We start from the raw sequence: 17,717 nt of genomic DNA, 5'->3' as shown, positions 1-17,717 counted from the left end.
GTGTGCACAATTTCAGCCGACATCCCTCACACACCGGGCGCCTTTACAAAAGAGGGGGATGACACTGCCATGGTCAGATTTACAAATCGACTTTGTAGGCCCCGTGATTCGCTCTGCTAGGGGGAATAAGTACATGTTGACCGTCACATGCTTGTTTACCAAGTGGGTGGAATGTCTCCCAGCCCCAAATTGCAAGGCAGAAACGGCAGCTGCCTTGATGATTAACCACATCTTTTCCCGTTTTGGTCTACCTCAAAGGATTGAGTCAGACAGAGGTAGCCACTTCACCAGTGAAGTAATGACAAAAATGTGGGAGATACTGGGGGTCAAGAGAAAGCTGCATATTGCTTATAGACCAGATTCTTCTGGGGCAGTAGAGAGATATAACCGAACCATTGTGAGCATATTAAAGAAGTTTGTGGCAGATTCTGGGCCAAGTTGGGATATCAGATTACCTCTGGTCCTAATGGCCATCAGATCTACCCCTTCATCTGCAACCAAAATGTCACCATTTGAGTTGATGACTGGGCGCAAGATGGTGCTTCCTCAGCATTTGCTCTACAGGACCCAAGAGCAGACACTGATAAATGCCTCCACTACTCATGAGTATGTAGAGAATTTAAGGAAACACCTCCAACATGCTTTTGCTTATGCTCAGCGGAATCTAGAAAGATCAGCTGATAGCATGAAGACCCATTATGACCTGAAAACTTCCAGGAAGGAATATCAGGTGGGAGACCGGGTCTATCTATACAACTTCCAAAGGAACCAGGCCAAGCAGCGCAAATTTTTGCCTACATGGAAAGGACCCTTGGAGATCATCGACAAGATCTCCCCTGTGGCCTACAAAATCCACATCCCCAAAGGTCCTTTGGCAGAGGGAGAAGACAAGTGGGTCCACATAAACCAGTTGAAATGTTGCCATCCCAGGCACACTCTGCAACAACTGGAGGAATCCTCTGGAATCCTAGCGGGTACTGTCTCAGACTAATTCAGTTCCAATCATAAAACATACCACATCTAGTCTCTAAAATATTGTGATTTGCATGAAACTGTCTCTTAGTTATACTGTTTTTTTTTCAAAATAAGAATGTAATGTTTCGTTATGATGAAATGCATATGCTGCCCCACTATCTCAACAGTGGTGGAAAAACGTCTATGAGTAGGTATTGCCGCTCTTCCTTTGTCGTCCTAGGAGAAAGAAAACCTGGAGACGGGCCAAGGAGGGCGATCCGGAGACCAGGAACGAAGATCCAATGGGCCCAGTGGACCGCCCAATACTCCCATCAGGACTGGCGAGGAGAACCGATCGATCCGACCGGATGGAGGAAAAGATGCTGAACTGTGCCATCTACCGGAAGAAGATTATGCGGACAGACCGGTGCGTGGGTCAAAACCCTTGTGCACCCGACTCCCCATCGACTCAAATTCAAAGTGCAGTCGCGTGGGGGGGCTTGTTGGGTGTCTTGACCCACGTGCAAGTAATCATGCTGCAACATTTGGTGCTGTGGGCTTAGAAAATTCAAGATGGCGGAAAACCCACATGTGCGCCGAAATCCAGGAAAGCTGCGCAGTTTGTGCGCCCACCAAAATGGCTGCCTCACTTGCCACCCACCAGTGCGAGAATGAAAGGCCGGGTTGCCATGAGGGAAATGGGTTGCCAAAGGAAAAACAGTAGCGCCGGTTAGCTTCAAAGCGCTTTAAAACCACCATTGGACTACCCGCACAGTAGTCTGAAACCATTGGGAATGCCAATGCTGATTGCCAAATGCAACTTAGAATTGTGGGGAATTCATTTGTTAAATCCCAAAAATGGGTGCAGTACCAGTACTCACCACTATCCAAAAGCCGGCGTTTTAAAACCACCCTGTGTTTCTCTGAAGGCAGGCTCAAAATGCCTATTTTCAAACATTGCAACATGTGCAAAATATTCACTGAACACCAGCAGACATTTGGCAGAATGGAGTTTTGTGTGCTTACAAAATCCGGGAAATGAAGAGCCCAAAACAATGCTTATAACAAAACTGGCTGAGCTATGGAGTCAGCAGTTTAAGTTTAACTGAACTACAGACACTAAAAATCCAAATGTTAATATAAATAAGTGACCTACTTTTGACTGTCAGATAGTTTGTAACTGTTGAAATGTCATAGTTTTGCACTTGGAATCAGCCTTCTAGCTGCATGTGTAAAATTGCAAGTTAATTTAAAAAGCAACAAAAAACATGACAGTTAGCTGAAAGTCTGGCTTAAGGAACTTGATTTTGCTTGACAACTACCCCCATCAGGAGTGAAACTTGAGTCACAGCTGTGTTCCCAGGACTATCTGCCTTTTTGCTGGCCACACTAAGAATATACCATCTATCTGATAATTGAATTACCTGTGCTCTGCAGGAGAGTGAACAATGCAACTCCCTTCACCCAGGCAGAGGGTTTATTGAGAGGATCATAAATGGCTTCCTCTTGAACAATGAGCCTTTCAGGACCCAAGCAAATCTTATATTGCAGGGGTCGTAAAAGTGGCTTACTATTGGCAGAAACTGGGAGGGGGAGAAACTGGAGACAGAAGCTGGCTTGGCAGAACTGGATAAACCAGTATTTCTACCTTGTGCTGAGAGGAAACCACACCCCTTTGGAGCCAGAACATAACTTTAAAAAGATGGATCATTCATAGAGCGGACATGTGAAAATTTTATAAATGATACCATAATTCTTGTGATTTTTCTGCCCACAGTTTAAGAGGTTTTTAGAACCGGTGGTATGTTCAGGGAGGTGTCAGCGGAAAAGTGGATATTACTCTAAATGTATGCATGTTAAAAATCTGAAACTTCATCAGTTAATGTCCATACTCCCTGCGCACATGTATGTAAAGTTGGGTCAATGTCAGAAATTGAAAAATCAGTTAAAAAGTCAATTATGTGCCATTTCTGAATGCAAGCTCTTAGAAACAACAGATTTGGACAGAGACATGGCTAAATTCAGCCACACCATGTATATGTAATTTCAAGCAACTGTGTAACTGTGAAATATGTCTTTTGTTATCAAACATAGAATGTGTGCAATCTGACAGAGGAGTGTCCTATCTGCAAGCCATAAAATTACATCACTCTGACACAACTTAGCTTCGCCAATCAAGTGAGGAATGGAAATTTGACCAATGACAAGTGAGAGGGGCAAGTTTAGTTATGACCAACATACCCACCCACTCTCAAAATACATAAAAGCAGACAGACAGGACAGATAGGGACCTTCAATTCCATTTGCTGCAACGCGCTCTGCCGGACCAAACAACATCCAGAGATCCAGACTTCAAATTCATCAACCTCCAGAAAGCCAAACTAGAGACTTCAATCTATCCAGAACTAAGAGACCAGACCAGAGAGCGAGCAGTTCCAGAGACCAGACGCTGTGCCCAGAGAGAGACCAGAGCCCAGTCTAAAACCCTGACCAGATCCGTGATGAGGCCCATTTAATTCAAGAATATAGTTTGAGTACCCAGCAGAACTGTGTAGAACCAATCTCTTAGTTTAAATTCATCTAATTCAATCTATTTAACCTAAGTAGAACTGCCTGATAGCTCCAAATCTGTCACCTGTCATTCTAGCTGCAAAATCTGTCATTTGTCATTTTGAGCTTTTAAAATTTCAAATCTGAAAAACGACCGTTATTTAATCACTCATATCTCCGCAACCGTTTGTGCTAGAGACTTGCAATAACTTTCATCTGAAAGGTTAGAATTGTGGCTTTCCTACGAACCTAGAACCGCATTCCTACCCCCTATAGTTTTACCGCAATCGCGGAACACGCATCCGCGAATTTTACCGCGATTTGCAAATTTCTCCACATGTAAAATCAGCTGCTGCTTGCCTTCCATTTGCCAGAAAATCGTTTGCCTCATAAAAACTATCCCTGAATCATTGCAAGAGTGAGCCTGAGCTAATATTAACTTGATTTCACTCACCCTGAACCTCTAGAGGGAATTAAAAGCATTTTAGTATATTATTTTTTTCTACATTGCCAGCGCCTATCAAAGCATTTTGCCTGTGTTTTCAACGTCTGTAGTCTAAGTTGCTGGGTGAACTGAATTACATTTGAATTGCATTTCTGAGAACTGTGTGCTTCCTTCCATTTCCTTGCATTGCATAAAAGGGGGGGTGAATTGCCAGAGAAAAGTGATTACATTGTTTGGTTGAAATCATATTGAGTATTTTCTGTACTGCATTCATTGAATATTGCATCCACCTGAGCTTACATAAAGCATTCTGTACCACCTTCTTCTTTTGTTCCTATTCACCTGTGTGCTATCTTATCCATTTCATGTCAACTCCTTATTGATTATAGAGAAGAGTGTTGGTGCCAGATTCTCCGTTGTTAATCTTTATCATATCAGATTAAGTGTGCTATTCAATTATTAATTTATTGTAAAGTTTGATATATATATCTATTGTTTAAATTAACAAATAAACCTTTTAACTTGCAAAACAGAACTACTTCTTAGCTCAGTGGGGTCGGGGGGATTCCAAGAGAGGGGTGTTATATAGGGGTAGTCATCCAGAACGCATGAACTGGACATAAAGATATATCAATAAGGGTTTTCATTCAGTATTATAGACTAGGCGTTGACTTAGCTGTAGTGTTGAATTGAATCCTCTTACACTTTCCTTGCCATCCTTGTAATCTCCTATTCAACCTCTTTGCGTAGGGCTAGCGGGACGATCCAGAACTTTGAAGAAATTGGAACCGCATCATGCCATAGTCTGATGCGATGTTCAAAACCCCTGAGGCAGCCAAGGCTTTTCTCAAATACTTCCGGATAGCACTCCCAAATGTCCACTGTAGCTTTGCAGCATTCCATTTTCTGAACCGACAACACTTGCAAAGGATGACGTGGACCCAATCTGATTGCTAATTCCACCTGATCATCCCACAACAATAATTCACCTCCTCTCCTAGCTAAATAACTGTGGTCCAGGCTCTCCTCCCTTTAAATTTCAATTCAGCATCAAACTGGCTCACAATGTCAATTGGAATATCCTGTAGGCATTTGCCTTGATTTATGGTTTTTGTATTGCACGCACAACAATCAAATTCTTCCCTCTACAGTTGTATACTCATAAGAGTGTAGTCCCCCCCACTGTCTATCAGCATGGACATGTGGACCCCATTTATAGAGACTAAGGCATAGGGATTGCTCCTTTTCACTTTTACAGAAACGGCCTGCACCAAATTGATTACTTCTCTCCCCATTCATTCGTAATCCTCACCATCATCATCCTCATAAACCTCCCTCATTTGTCCAAATGATCTAAAGATTTTGCAGAATTGGGCGTGATGCCCCTTACGTCCACACTCCTGGCAGATTATGTGTATTGCTGCACATTCTTTGTCTTTGGCCAGATGAGTGCCACTCCCACACCTGTAATATCTCTTGTTCTGCTGTGGGATTCTAGGATTCATATTGGGAATACCCCTTGGACATCCTGGACCCTTACTGGACCGAGGCACCACATCACCCTGTAGTTCCTTTGCTTTCTTGTCACCTCTCTTCGCTGGTGCGGCCCATTGCTTCTGAGCCGCCCTAGAATATTTGTTCACTGAGCCTTCATCCCCAACAAGTTAATGATAGTCACAGAATGTTTCTCCATGCAGGGTTTTGATGCAGAGTTTGGTCTGTTCTGTATTATTTGCAATTTCAATGGCTTATGCCAGGGTTGGATTATGTTCCTACCACATCTCTTCTCTTATCATGTCATTGGTGCACTTGATCATTAGTTGATCCCTGATGTGTTCCTCCTGACAGTGTGTGAATTGGCACTTCACCGCCAAACCATGTAACACTGTGATGAATTCTTCAATTGACTCGCCCGCTTTTTGTTCCCTGGTGGCAAAGTGGTAGCACGCAAGTATAATTGTTTCCTGCACCTTGCTATGGTTATCTAGTTTGACTATACTTCTTTCATATAGTCCCACATTTCCAAGGCCAACAGGTTCCAGCAGTCTTTTAAGAATGTCTGCAGCCCAGCATTGCTCTAATTACTGTATGGTGGTGCAGTGTGTGCGCGTTCCACATGTCCACGGTTGTGGCTCTCTGCCTGCCACCCACGCGTGCTGCACTTCCCACCTCTGGCTTTCTTTGAACAATTCCAGGCACCGATGCCAACACGAACCAGAGTCTTCCTTGAATCAGGTTCTACAAGGTGTTGGCAACTCAGATGGCTTCAAGCACAGCGTCCTGCTCGGGACAGCAATCATGGTCACTGGTGGTCACTGCCACTGCGACCCGCTCGTCGCCAGTTGTTAAGGTAAGTAGTTTAAACAAAATGAAGATGTTACCAAAGTAAATGCTGTAGTCTTTTATTTAATTAACAGGAGGGTTCTTCACAGCGACCCCCTACAGCTCAACCCATACAGCCAACTGACAACTCTTGGAACCTGGAACCTCCACTTCACTCCAGTCCCCAGAGGTTCCAGGTTCCATGTGCTGGATCCAAATGACCACAATAGCAACTATATACAAGGATATGAATTAACCTAATAACATGCAAAGTGACTCAGATATGCCCATGCAGTGCATTCCTAAAAATTCCCTTTGCCAAAATGTATTGCATTTAAAAAACATTATCACATAAATTGAAAAAAGCCAAAAAGGTATATCCACAAAACAATTCCTCATTACTAATTATGGTCTACACGTGTTGCACACTGCTGCAGCTTTAACATAGCTCACACTGTGTCCTTCTTCAGGGCCTGCAATTAGATTAGACAAACCTTCTGTACCAGTATATATACGAAGTTTCAAGCTGGTGTACCAGGACTCAGGAACCATGCAGGAGTCGGTAAGAACAAAACAGGAAATGTACTTTATTATTTAGTTACAGATAAAGGCTTAGATCAGAACACGGGGAGTATGCATCTTCTCAGCTGACAGTTCCATGATGAAGTCCAGACCAACAGTCACTACGGGAATCTCCAGCAACACACATTCTACATTCCATCCAGCATTCTCACAGCAGCATCAAGCACACTTGCATGCATGATGCCACAATATAATGAAGCAATAAGTCAGATATTGCAATTTCAATTCGCTGCCTGGTAAAGCTCAATACTTTACGTTATCATTGTTATGCTCTTTGCTTGTGTGAACCCTGATAGACGACTGCCAACTCTTGTAACAATCTATATAAATAAAAATGTAAATGTTTGTTTGTTCAAAGTCTTAAACCTCCAAACGTTCTTCACTGATTGCTTTGAAATTTTGACACAACGTTGCAATCGAATAGGCACGTGTTTTTATATACCTACTACACTTAGATGTCACACCTGTGACCGGTAAAAACATGCTTTTTCTGAAGTGCCATCTGTTGGACGTAAAAGCAACACACGCTACACTAAATATTTTATGATTCCATTTCAATGTTTCCGATTTAGAATGGCTCAAATACGTGCCGAGGAAGCAGCAGAGCGACGTGCAGCCAGACTTCAGAATGCATGGTTGCAAACACAGCGATAGCGTTCTGCAGCTTCAGATCTGCTTCATTCTCAACAGAATGAACGTGATAGGCCAAGAGTGGCTGAAAGAAGATAACGAGAAACAGCAGATCAGCGTCACACACGACTCTGTGCTCAGCAATCATGCGATTACAATCACCTTGCAACCCAGCTGATTATTATAGTTTGAGCTGGCATGTTCTCATCGACACCATGACTGAAGTGTGTCCTTATTGCAAGGCTCTGAAATTTACTGGAGAAACGAAAGGAATGTGTTGCGCCGCCGGGAAAATTAAACTGCCTCAACTTGGAGAACCGCCAGAGCCATTGTGAAATGAAACCTATTAGAAACATGCGCTTTCTCTTTTCTTTCTTTTCCATTTAACCAGCCTGAGCCACAGCAACACGTGCCCGGGGACAGCTAGTTGTTCATAAAGTACCCTCTCGTCAGATAGTTTTGTTTTAAATATTTATAGTGTTCTGAAACACAAAGTTACTCCCTCACCATATAAGACCTTTACGACACACAATTGTATTTTAAAGTGTGTAATACTCAAGATATTGTATTACCTTCTACCTGATTTTGTGAATTTCAATATGTCACGTCAATTTCTGGATCAAAAGCTTGTCAAAGCACTGTGCCTGATTTTAAATGGATACTCGAGATATTGACACAAGTGATAGTAAAATGCACTTATAATTAGAAAAATCTATTGAGTGAGAAACAAACTACAAAAAAGCTTCACTAGTTTGAGGCTGTGTTTACAGGACATCCACAATGAGCAATGTACATATCAAGAATTTCATAGTATTCTATTAACGTGTTTTCTTTTTTTCTGAAAACCTACCAGGATTTTCCTATTTGGTTGGACAAGGAGCTCATCCTTGATTATATCATTACATGTTTTAAGAATGTTTACTCGGTGGTTAAAATCTGACTACTAAGACTTAGGGCTTGCACATAGTAAGCATTCCATCCCCCTTCTTCTCCTTGAAATACAGGGATTCGAAGATAAGATTACAGATATTCATGTTGAAATATTGTGCGCTTTGCACTAATTCACTGCCTTTTTATTCCTGTATCCATGTGTCCCTTTGGGACCCATAACTTCAATGTTAAGTCGCAACATTGAGTGGTATTTGCAAAAAACTCAGGACAACTTGAAATTCAGCAAAATTGTTTGTTAGGAGTAATCACAGAATTGGCCCTCCAGCCCATATTATCCGTCCCACACTACAGAACCTTTCAGTTCCATGTGATATTGTCGCCTGGAAAAAGTCTCCAGGTTGGTGAATTTTCTTTTTCCTGACCCCTAAAATAGCTCGTACATCCTCCCACCTTCGTCATACATCACATAGGTAGGGAATGTGTTTTCTGACTACCTCTGATTTTCTTCCGACCACTTTGTCACTCTACCCTTCTTCTACTGCACCTTTCAGCACCACCTCTTCAACTTCCCGATATTTACACCACCTCCTCCTCAACTCTTACACCAGCCCTTCCCATTTCTCCGGCCTCTCCTTCCTCCAGCCACCACCAAACTCCCTCCTATGCCTTCTCCAAACTACATCACTATCCTCGCACCTGTCCTAGGCTTTATTGGCAGGTGATCGCTTCCTCAGCCCTGGACAAGAGGTTGCCACTGTCATCCATCTATCGTTGGTGTAGGAACACGATAGGTTACCCTGTAATTGCATAGGGATTTTAGGTGTTTTACTTCATTTAGCATGGGTGCTCCATGGGAAGTGGACCAAACGTGCAAAAGGCTGGTCCGCCATCTTTGTTCACACATGAAGAGTGGGAAGGCTCACAGCAAGGCAAACAGGTCTCTCTCTGACTGCAGCATCTTCCCTATGCAGCTCAAACTCAGCGAACAGGACATAGGGAGTCTTGGCGCTGCTTGGACCTCTCGGGGAGACGCACCATTCAGCATATAAGCATTCACTTAAAGTGACAGTGTGTTTTTTTACCAATGCTAGTTTAAATGTATAATAGGCAATATAGCTGTATGTGTAACAAGCCCCTTCCACCTGACCCAGATGTTGTGGGGTGACCTCTGGCCCCTGCATCATGGAAAGGATAGTGGCATATGGCCTCCGTGGTCACCTCCCCACACGCCCCAAGGGTCTTGCCGGGGACATTGTCACAGTTTATTTCAATCGCTTTGGTTCCCTATGTACCCAAAAACCAGTTTGGCCAGGTTTACAACTGGAATGTCATTGGTCGGGGAAGAGGCCTTGGAAATGAAGCATGCATTCCAAACATCTGTATCTTACGTGGCACACATGCAGACAGATATTTCACTGCTTGAAACCCATTAAATCTTTATTGAGGCAGGGACAATCGAACTTGAGGTCAGAGGCAAATACAAAATCCAGCATCTTGCAATCCCTCAGATACCCGTATGAAGTTATCCTGCACTCCCTTTCACAAATCAAAAGTAATTGGTGATGATGAACTTGCGTTTATTGAGCAGTGATGAACAGTGGATTTTACAACCCATTGTAGAGATAAAGGTCTGAAAGCTCACATTCAGTTTTTAAGCATAAACAAAGTTTCTGTTCAGGGAAATTGTGAAAAATGTCACATTTTACAGGACTGGAGCCCCTGCAGTGACAAAGGGACGAGTGATGACCTACACACTCTAAGCTCACATGGTTCTCCTTGACAAGTGATAAGTTGAAGCATGAGGGCACAGGGTTAGGGTCTGAAGTCGCGGATGGTAAGAAGCCCTTTAACAACAAGATCATAGAATAATTCTAATGGTAGGCATGCAGAAGCCTCCTACTGTCTGTCTCCTTCTGCAACCATAAATACCTGGGCTTAATCAGCTGCATTCTAGTCCACCTAGCATAAATAGAGAGATGAGGCTATTCTAGTGAGAAGGGAGTCATAGTAACCACAATGCTCTGTGTCATGCAATGGCGGATCTGCACACAATACCATAGGATGGAGGGCAGGTCAGAAAAGGATTGGTAGGTGTAAAGCACACTCTTACAAGAAGGAATCAAAGGCCTAACACTAATCCCATGCATTGGTCAATGGGTAATAAACATCATTGGCAAGGCAATAGGAAAGTACTCTGAATGGGGCGGATGTACACACACAAGAACATTACAACAACAATGATGAAATGATCAAGGTGTCACAGCAATCAAGAAGAATTTAAAGCATAGTCTATCAGGCCAATGTCAGATGGCAGGCATCACAGCAGACAGAAACTGCAAAGAAGAATCGAATCATGAGCCTAGCAGAGATCTGCAACCTGCGGCATAAATGTGGAGAAGATAGAGCAGAACATGCTGAAGGGAGTTGGAGACACTAAACGCTGGCCCATGAGAGCTTTCAGCATTGGCAAGGACACAGACTCACACCACCAAACCTGAACGCTGGTGAGATGCAGCAATGTCTGAAGACTCCCAGAGGGACAAGTGGAAATTAGAGAAGAACCAAGGTGGCTACTTGGCAGTGCATTGCGAGAGCAGAGAAGTGCTGAGTGTGAAGAACCGGAGAAAAGGCTGGTGCAGTTCAGAGCATGCTTTCGGGAATGGACATATGAGCGAGGCGGAGCTGGGAAGGAAGCCAAGGAATGAGTAGGCAGTAACCGAGAAAGACTGCAACAGAAGAGGAGAACTAGTGAGAGCCGCAGAGAGCAAGATGGTGGCAGAAAGATGGGGAGCAGCAACTCCCTGATTTGTAGAGCTTGAAGGCCAACTCCTTAGCAATATTGAGAGATGACAGAGAAGTGAGAAAACTGCAACCTCTGTGATGGGCACAAAGGTCTTATAATCATTGATAAAGAGAACAAGGAAACAAGACAAGACAGATTATATTTGAGAGAGTGAAAAACTATTGGAACACTCAGATTCCTAGCTATATGCGGTAAAGAGACTGAAATGAAATTCATCGCTTGTTGGGAATTGAAGTCCAAGTTCCCAGACGCATCTCATATAAACTTTAAGGAGAAGCATTATTTGATAGGAATTAAAGTTCAACTTTCTTGACAACTTTGTTGAAGAAACTGAAAGATTAACAATTGTTTGCTGGGGATTGATATGATGTGATATGATATGATAAGTCATTTATAACGCGCCTGTACACAAGTGTTTCTAGGTGCGACAAGACAAGGGAGCGAAGACAGAGGGAGGACAAGACAAACAATCTTACTAGGCCTTGTGTCATTCAGATTGTGCAAATGTGAGAACGAGAAGTGCAAGGGGAAAGGGAGGGGGGAAGTGCAAGGTAGAGGGGATGGTAAAACAGGGCAGCAATGCTCTCAGTAAGTGCAGCCAGGGCAGGGCAGCTCTGGGTAGTGCAAGGAGATTAAGGGACTGTAGGGTTACAGTTACAGCCCCTAAGTGTGTGGTAGGCCCAGAGGCAGTGAAAGGGTGACTGATCAAGAAAGAGCCTGGTACCCAGTGAGACTCTGAGGCTAGCCAAGCAACTAGTCAGTGCAGCAGACAGGTAGGTCAGGTGGGTCAGCAGGGGAGGGGAGAGAGAAAGCAGAGGAGTAGAGAAATGTTTTGAGCTGCTTCCGGAACTTCATGTTGTCCAGCTCAAGTTTGAGAGGGGCAGGGAGGCCATTTCAGATGGAGGCACCTGCAGAGGAGAGAGATCTACCCCCCACTCTCTGCCTGGAGAGGCATCTAATCATTAGAGAGTTGGAGGTAGCTGAGCAAGGGCTCGAGGAGGAAGGTATTTTGGAAGAGAGCGTTGGATTTAGTGTAGGCCCTGGCCCCGGAAAACCTTGTGGACAATGCAAAGGGTCTTGAACTTGATCCTTGCAGCCACTGGAGTCAGTGGAAAGATTTCAGGGCTGGAGAGATACGGTCCCTGGGCTTGAGGCCAAGGATATGTCTCGCAGTTCTGTTCTGGATTAGTTGCAGAGGGCGGAGAGTATAGGAAGGCAGATTGAGAAAGAGGCGTTTGCAGAAGTACATCCTAGTGAGAACCATGGCTTTGTAGACAGTGAGCTTCTCAGGAAAAGTCAGAAAGGCAAGAGTCCCTTTGAGGAGATGCAGTTGGTTGTGGGGCTTCTTGGCGACATCCGCGATGTGAGGAGAGAAAAAGAGATGGAGTTGAAGATGACACCAAGGTTTTTTGCCTCACAGGAAGGTGAATGAAGAGGGTTCCCAAGGCTGGCGGCCCGAGTGACGAAGCAGGGGTCCCACTGAGAAGGATCTCCGTCTAACTGGCATTAAGGCAGAGATCGTTGAAGGTGCACCAATCCTGAATCGCGGATAGACAGTAACGAATGAGCGAGAGAGGAGAGTAGCCTGAGGTGAGCCTGAAGGACAGCTGAGTGTCATCCGCATAACACTGAAAGTTAGAAGAGTAGGTAGAAATCAGTTGGGCCAAAGGAGCCAAGTAGAGGTTGAAAAAACAGGGTGACAGGGTCCTGGGGAATGCCACAGGTCAAGAAAGAGGTGCAGAGAGAAAGGAAAGAGGTTGGACCTGGAAGGAGAGGTCCAAGAGTAAGGAGGACAGCTACTGCAAGGCGTGACCTGTGATGCCCAGGTTCTCACGGAGTCGATTGATCAGGATGGCATGGTTGACCATGTCGAAAGCAGAGGAAAGATCAAGGAGGATGAGGACAGAAGTAATGCTGGAATCAAGGTTAAAGAGAAGATCTTCACGAATGTTCAGGAGAGCAGCGTCCTTGCCTCTGACAGCTCGGAAGCCAGACTGATGGTCATGGAGACAACCAACAGATTCAGTGTGGAGGGTAAGCTGGGAGATGGCCAGCTTTTCCAAGAGTTTACCCAGGAAAGGAGTTATGGAGATGGGGCTATAGTTTGCCGGGCAGGTAGGATCAGTAGACTGTGTCTTGAGGAGGGGGTGCACAAGGGAGTGCTTAAGGGGAGAGGGGAAAGTTCCAGTGCCGAAAGAGTTATTACAAAAATCTGCCATGGCTGGAGCAGGGGTGTCAATATGTCAATATGGTCCTTGATGGTTCTGGAGGAGCAGGTGAGCACCTGTTTGGACAACACTTTCATAGATCGGACTTGTCTAGAAACCTTGTCATGTGTTGTCAGAGAGAAAGAGGAGAAAGGAGGAGGAGAGGGAGAGATGACCAAAGGGGGCAGAGAGAGCAAGAGGGAGAGGAAAAGGAAATAGAGGACAGGATGTCCTGAGTTTTATCAGAGAAGTGCGAGGCCAAAGCAGTACAGCGGGCCTGGGAGGGAACAGGAGAGATAGAGACTGCAACATGATTCACCAGTTTCTTGCAGATTTTAAAGAGTTGACCATGTTGTTAGAGGCCGCAGAGATGCTGGCTTGAATGTGGGCTCTCTTCTTGGACAGGAGAGAGAGTCTGTGTTGCGTTTGGAGCAGGCGGCAGGCCAGTTTGCAGAGGATGCTCCTGAAGCCCTCCACTTCCTCCCAGCCACCCTGCACTTGTGTTTCAGGATGGCGAGGTCGGAATCATGCCAAGAGTTGCACTTGGAGGTAGGCTTCAGCCGGATCCTCATGACAGAGGCAAGGATGTCCAGGGTGTTGGAAATAGAAAGTTGCAGATTACAAAGGGCTTTGTCAGGGTATGAGTCAGCCACAGGAGAGGAGGAGCAGAGAAAGTAGAGGCAAAGGCATCCACTGACACACGCTTCATGGGCCGAATGACTGCAAAGTTAGGTGACAGTTCTGGGGGGGGATTTGCCTGAGGGATAGAGTTTCAGATGAGAAGAGAGTAGAAAGTGATCAGTCGGAGAGAAAGGAGTGGTGTGAGGATTAGGGAGGGGGATGTCTGAGGTGATGAGAAAATCCAAAGTATGTCCAGCAGAGTGAGTCAGGCCAGAGGGTAGAATGGAAAGAGAGAGTGTCGCAGAGGTTGCGGAAAAGCCCAGAGGAGGGATTAAAAGCATCCAGGTGGATTGAACTAAAGGATCCCAGCTAGCCTTACATTGAAAATCAAGAGTTCAGGATCATCTCACAAAATGTGTTGTTAAGCAAATCTTTCAACTTTATATCTGGCCTAACATCATCATTTTAAAGAACTAACACACTTGGAACACTCTTTGTATTTGGAAAGGAATTATTGGCCTTGTTTGCGTTGCAGTTCATGCAATAGTCGCTGTGTTTTAAAGCATCTTTATGGGGTAAATAGGTGATTTACCGTACAGTTGATGGTACAGTTCCGTGCCTCAGAAACATGGAATATTTATCATATATATGGAAATATGCTTACATGCAATTGTATGCACTTGGCTAACAAATCCTTATATTTATACAAGTTTTCAGTCTCCTGTGTTTTTCTGTTGCAGATCGAGCATGTTGTCCGGGGTCATTCTGCATTCACAGAATTAGAAAAGAAAGCTGATTCCAGGTGAGCCCTTCATTTCTACTGAAAAGGTTTAAAGTGGTCTTGAATATGTATTTCTTCTACATTCTACTGATGTACTCTCTACCTGGTGACCATAAACTTCAATGTTCAGAATTTGAGGGATCTGCCAAGATGGCTGTGAATGCCCTATTTGTTTTATATTATTACACACATTTACTTGAATAGTATGGCACACAATTTAGATCAGGAAAGGCAAGATTATTCTTCCAATTGTTTCACTAAAATATCTTATCTCGGGCTACACGAAAAACCTCAAAACCCAAGGAGCTCTGCTGACCATCACCTGATTTTTATATTGCTTCAAAACTTAGGTTCAATCATAATACTGAAATGACAGATGCAGCAACACGTGAATGATGCATTATAACTCAGTACTACAGCAAATGCTCATGGCCCATCCCCGAGCTGTAAGGCCAGGTCGAAGGCAGGGATGCGCACCGAGTGAAACCAGCAATTTCCATCTCATTAGCGTTTACTGCCAAGTCCTTTAATGCTTTATTACATTGATAAATACTGGTTGTGGCCAAGGATCTGTCTGCAATGGTGGCCGCTTGCTGCAGGCTACACGATAATCAAACAGAGGGAGAAACTGCACTTGGAGGTAGAAACAGCAAATTGGTATTAGCGGTTGCAGCCCGCTGCTTCAGCATTGCTGCTGTGTGAGGTGCTATGTGTGGTGATTGAGTCAGCAAAGAGGTTGGAAGGTCGCCGCCTACTGTTTACCTGTTCTTCAAGCTTTGCACTTCAATGATCTCAAAGGAGAATGGAAGACCTATGCGAAAGTAGAATCCACATAGCAATAGTGGCCAAAATGGCAATCCCATCTTCGGTGGTTGTTGGGGTGCAGCAGGCACCCAAGGGGTAACTGTCTACTGTGTAGAAAAACTAAAGGGAAGAAAACTGCATCAGCCAACTGAGCAGGGCCAGGAACTGGAGGTCTGGGGACAACAGTTAGATATTTACTGCTGGCTCATATTCTGGCACGGTGAGTGTCATCACACCCTCACATCAGCAGGCAGATGGCCCTATGTGCATGTGTAGGAGAGAGGCATTCAGTCCTTACCCCGGACATGTGCAGTGTCCTTGCAGGTCACCAAAGTCCCACAGTCTGCACTGTATTGGTGTCCCCCCCTCTCTCCGTCCCTCAAGCACGTTCTTCGCTGGGGAAGATACAACGCCATTGCTGAACCTTGCATATGTTCTCTTCCTGTATACTTGATTCCCCCACACGCTGTCACCATACACTATGCTCCCTCCCCTATCCCCCATGGTGCTCCATTGCCTTCATCTGCACACTGGGCACACTCTCCTCTTCACACGCGCTTCCTGTGTCTCCCGCCCGCAGGAAAGCATCTCCAGTTGTCCTGCAGCGCCCCCAACGTAGAATCCCTCACCTCCTGATAAATCCTGGCAATTGCCTGCAATACAAGCCGACATTGCATGAGGTCAGTGTAAGGTGAGGCTAAAAGGGGAGCAAGCAAAAGGGCCAATCTATGAAGTGTTGCATTTGCTGATGTCTTGATCCACTTTATAAAACACATGGTGGACTTCACAAAGAACGCATCAGCCCACAATGACTGCTTCTTCCCAACTGAATGGCCCAGATATACTGCAAGATGCTGTAAGTGGAATGAGCGCGCCTCACAGGTATTCTGCTCGAGGACCCATCGTTCATGCTGCGATCGCAGTTAATGCAATCTTTCCAACGGGAGCAGAATGCTCTGATACCCATGTTGTTGCCTTTAGGCCTTCCAGCTGCCTCTACCTATCTGCCTGTCCCATGCGAATCTCCTGCGCGGGCCCCGCGTGTAAATCCTTCAGCAGCAGCCAGCATAGACAGGTGGACGCCAGGAGGCCAGGTTCTATTCGGTGGCCTTGTTTACATATCTCTCTTCGTCTATTGTTTGGAGAATGGGAGATGTTTCAAACAGGGATGTTTGCAGGCGCAGTTAATCTCCACCTTCCAGCCCTCCTCGCAACCCATCCCAAAAGAAGCTTTTGTTTAAATGAAAGCAATGGCCGGGAATGCACGAGACTGGTACATGCACGCGGACTGTCCCGAAACATCACACTTTGCATCTGTGCTTTCTTTCGAGTACACGATCCATGATTGGCTCAGCTGCTTGTTGTGTTCTGTTAACTGCTGAGCCCATATGAATGCATTAGTATTGGCAGAACCCCAAACCCTCTCCCGTAATGATAGGCTCACAACTTGTGTCAAGTGTTGGCAATAAAAGGCCGTAGGCTTTTATTGTACAGATATGAGTTATGGCAAATACACAATATCACATATGATGGTATCATACTTTTGGGCATCGGGTCCTGAGGTTACCCCCTCTGACCCGTGCCGCCTTCTTGTGTCTCACGACTTGTTGTGGGCACTGTACAGTGCCTTGTACTTCTTTTTGTTCTTCTCCCCTTTTTGTAGGGTGGGCGGGTTCTGTGGTAAAGAAGCAAGAAGATTTGGAAGACACTGAGTAAACAGTGAACCTCCTGTTTGCTTGGGTCCCCGTTCAGGGTCCACAAACAGATTGTGTTTACTCTGAGCATGCAGCTCATATTTATAGGATCCAGGGAGGCCCTGGGTCTTTGTTGTGTATGTGGTGGGGGCTGCTGTTGTCGCAGTCCCCGGCCGGATAGCCGACTGTCTGGCCCCCTGGTGGGGGCAGATCTTTTGAAACTGGGCCCTGCCTGACGGTTCTTTTCCTTATGGTGCTAAGCACCTTGCTGTTTGGAGGAAGGGTGAGATGACTGTTCGCACCTTACCCTTCCGTGGCTTTGTGCTGCTGAGACTGCATGTCTCCGTAGCTGGGGGGAGGAGAGGAGCAGGCGCAGAGAAGGTTGGGGCTGGCCCTCTCCCAGCCGCCGATGGTAACAGCAGTTACCCTGCCT

General features: G+C 45.2%; 1 protein-coding gene across 2 annotated transcripts in view; it reads left to right on the top strand.

The window, feature by feature from the left end:
- FGGY (FGGY carbohydrate kinase domain containing) overlaps nt 1-17,717 on the top strand; it is a 2,730,916-nt gene that overhangs the window by 1,869,718 nt on the left and 843,481 nt on the right. For both annotated transcript variants that reach the window (XM_069642074.1, XM_069642075.1), the window contains exon 10: nt 14,746-14,807. In XM_069642074.1, the coding sequence (XP_069498175.1) occupies nt 14,746-14,807 (62 nt within the window). The remainder of the gene's footprint in view (nt 1-14,745; nt 14,808-17,717) is intronic.

Source organism: Ambystoma mexicanum, chromosome 1q (genome assembly GCF_040938575.1).
Source record: "Ambystoma mexicanum isolate Mex_15411 chromosome 1q, UKY_AmexF1_1, whole genome shotgun sequence".
In the NCBI taxonomy this organism is placed as follows: domain Eukaryota; kingdom Metazoa; phylum Chordata; class Amphibia; order Caudata; family Ambystomatidae; genus Ambystoma; species Ambystoma mexicanum.
The sequence above is the reverse complement of the archived record's forward strand: the minus strand, read 5'-3'. Positions and strand labels throughout refer to the sequence as shown.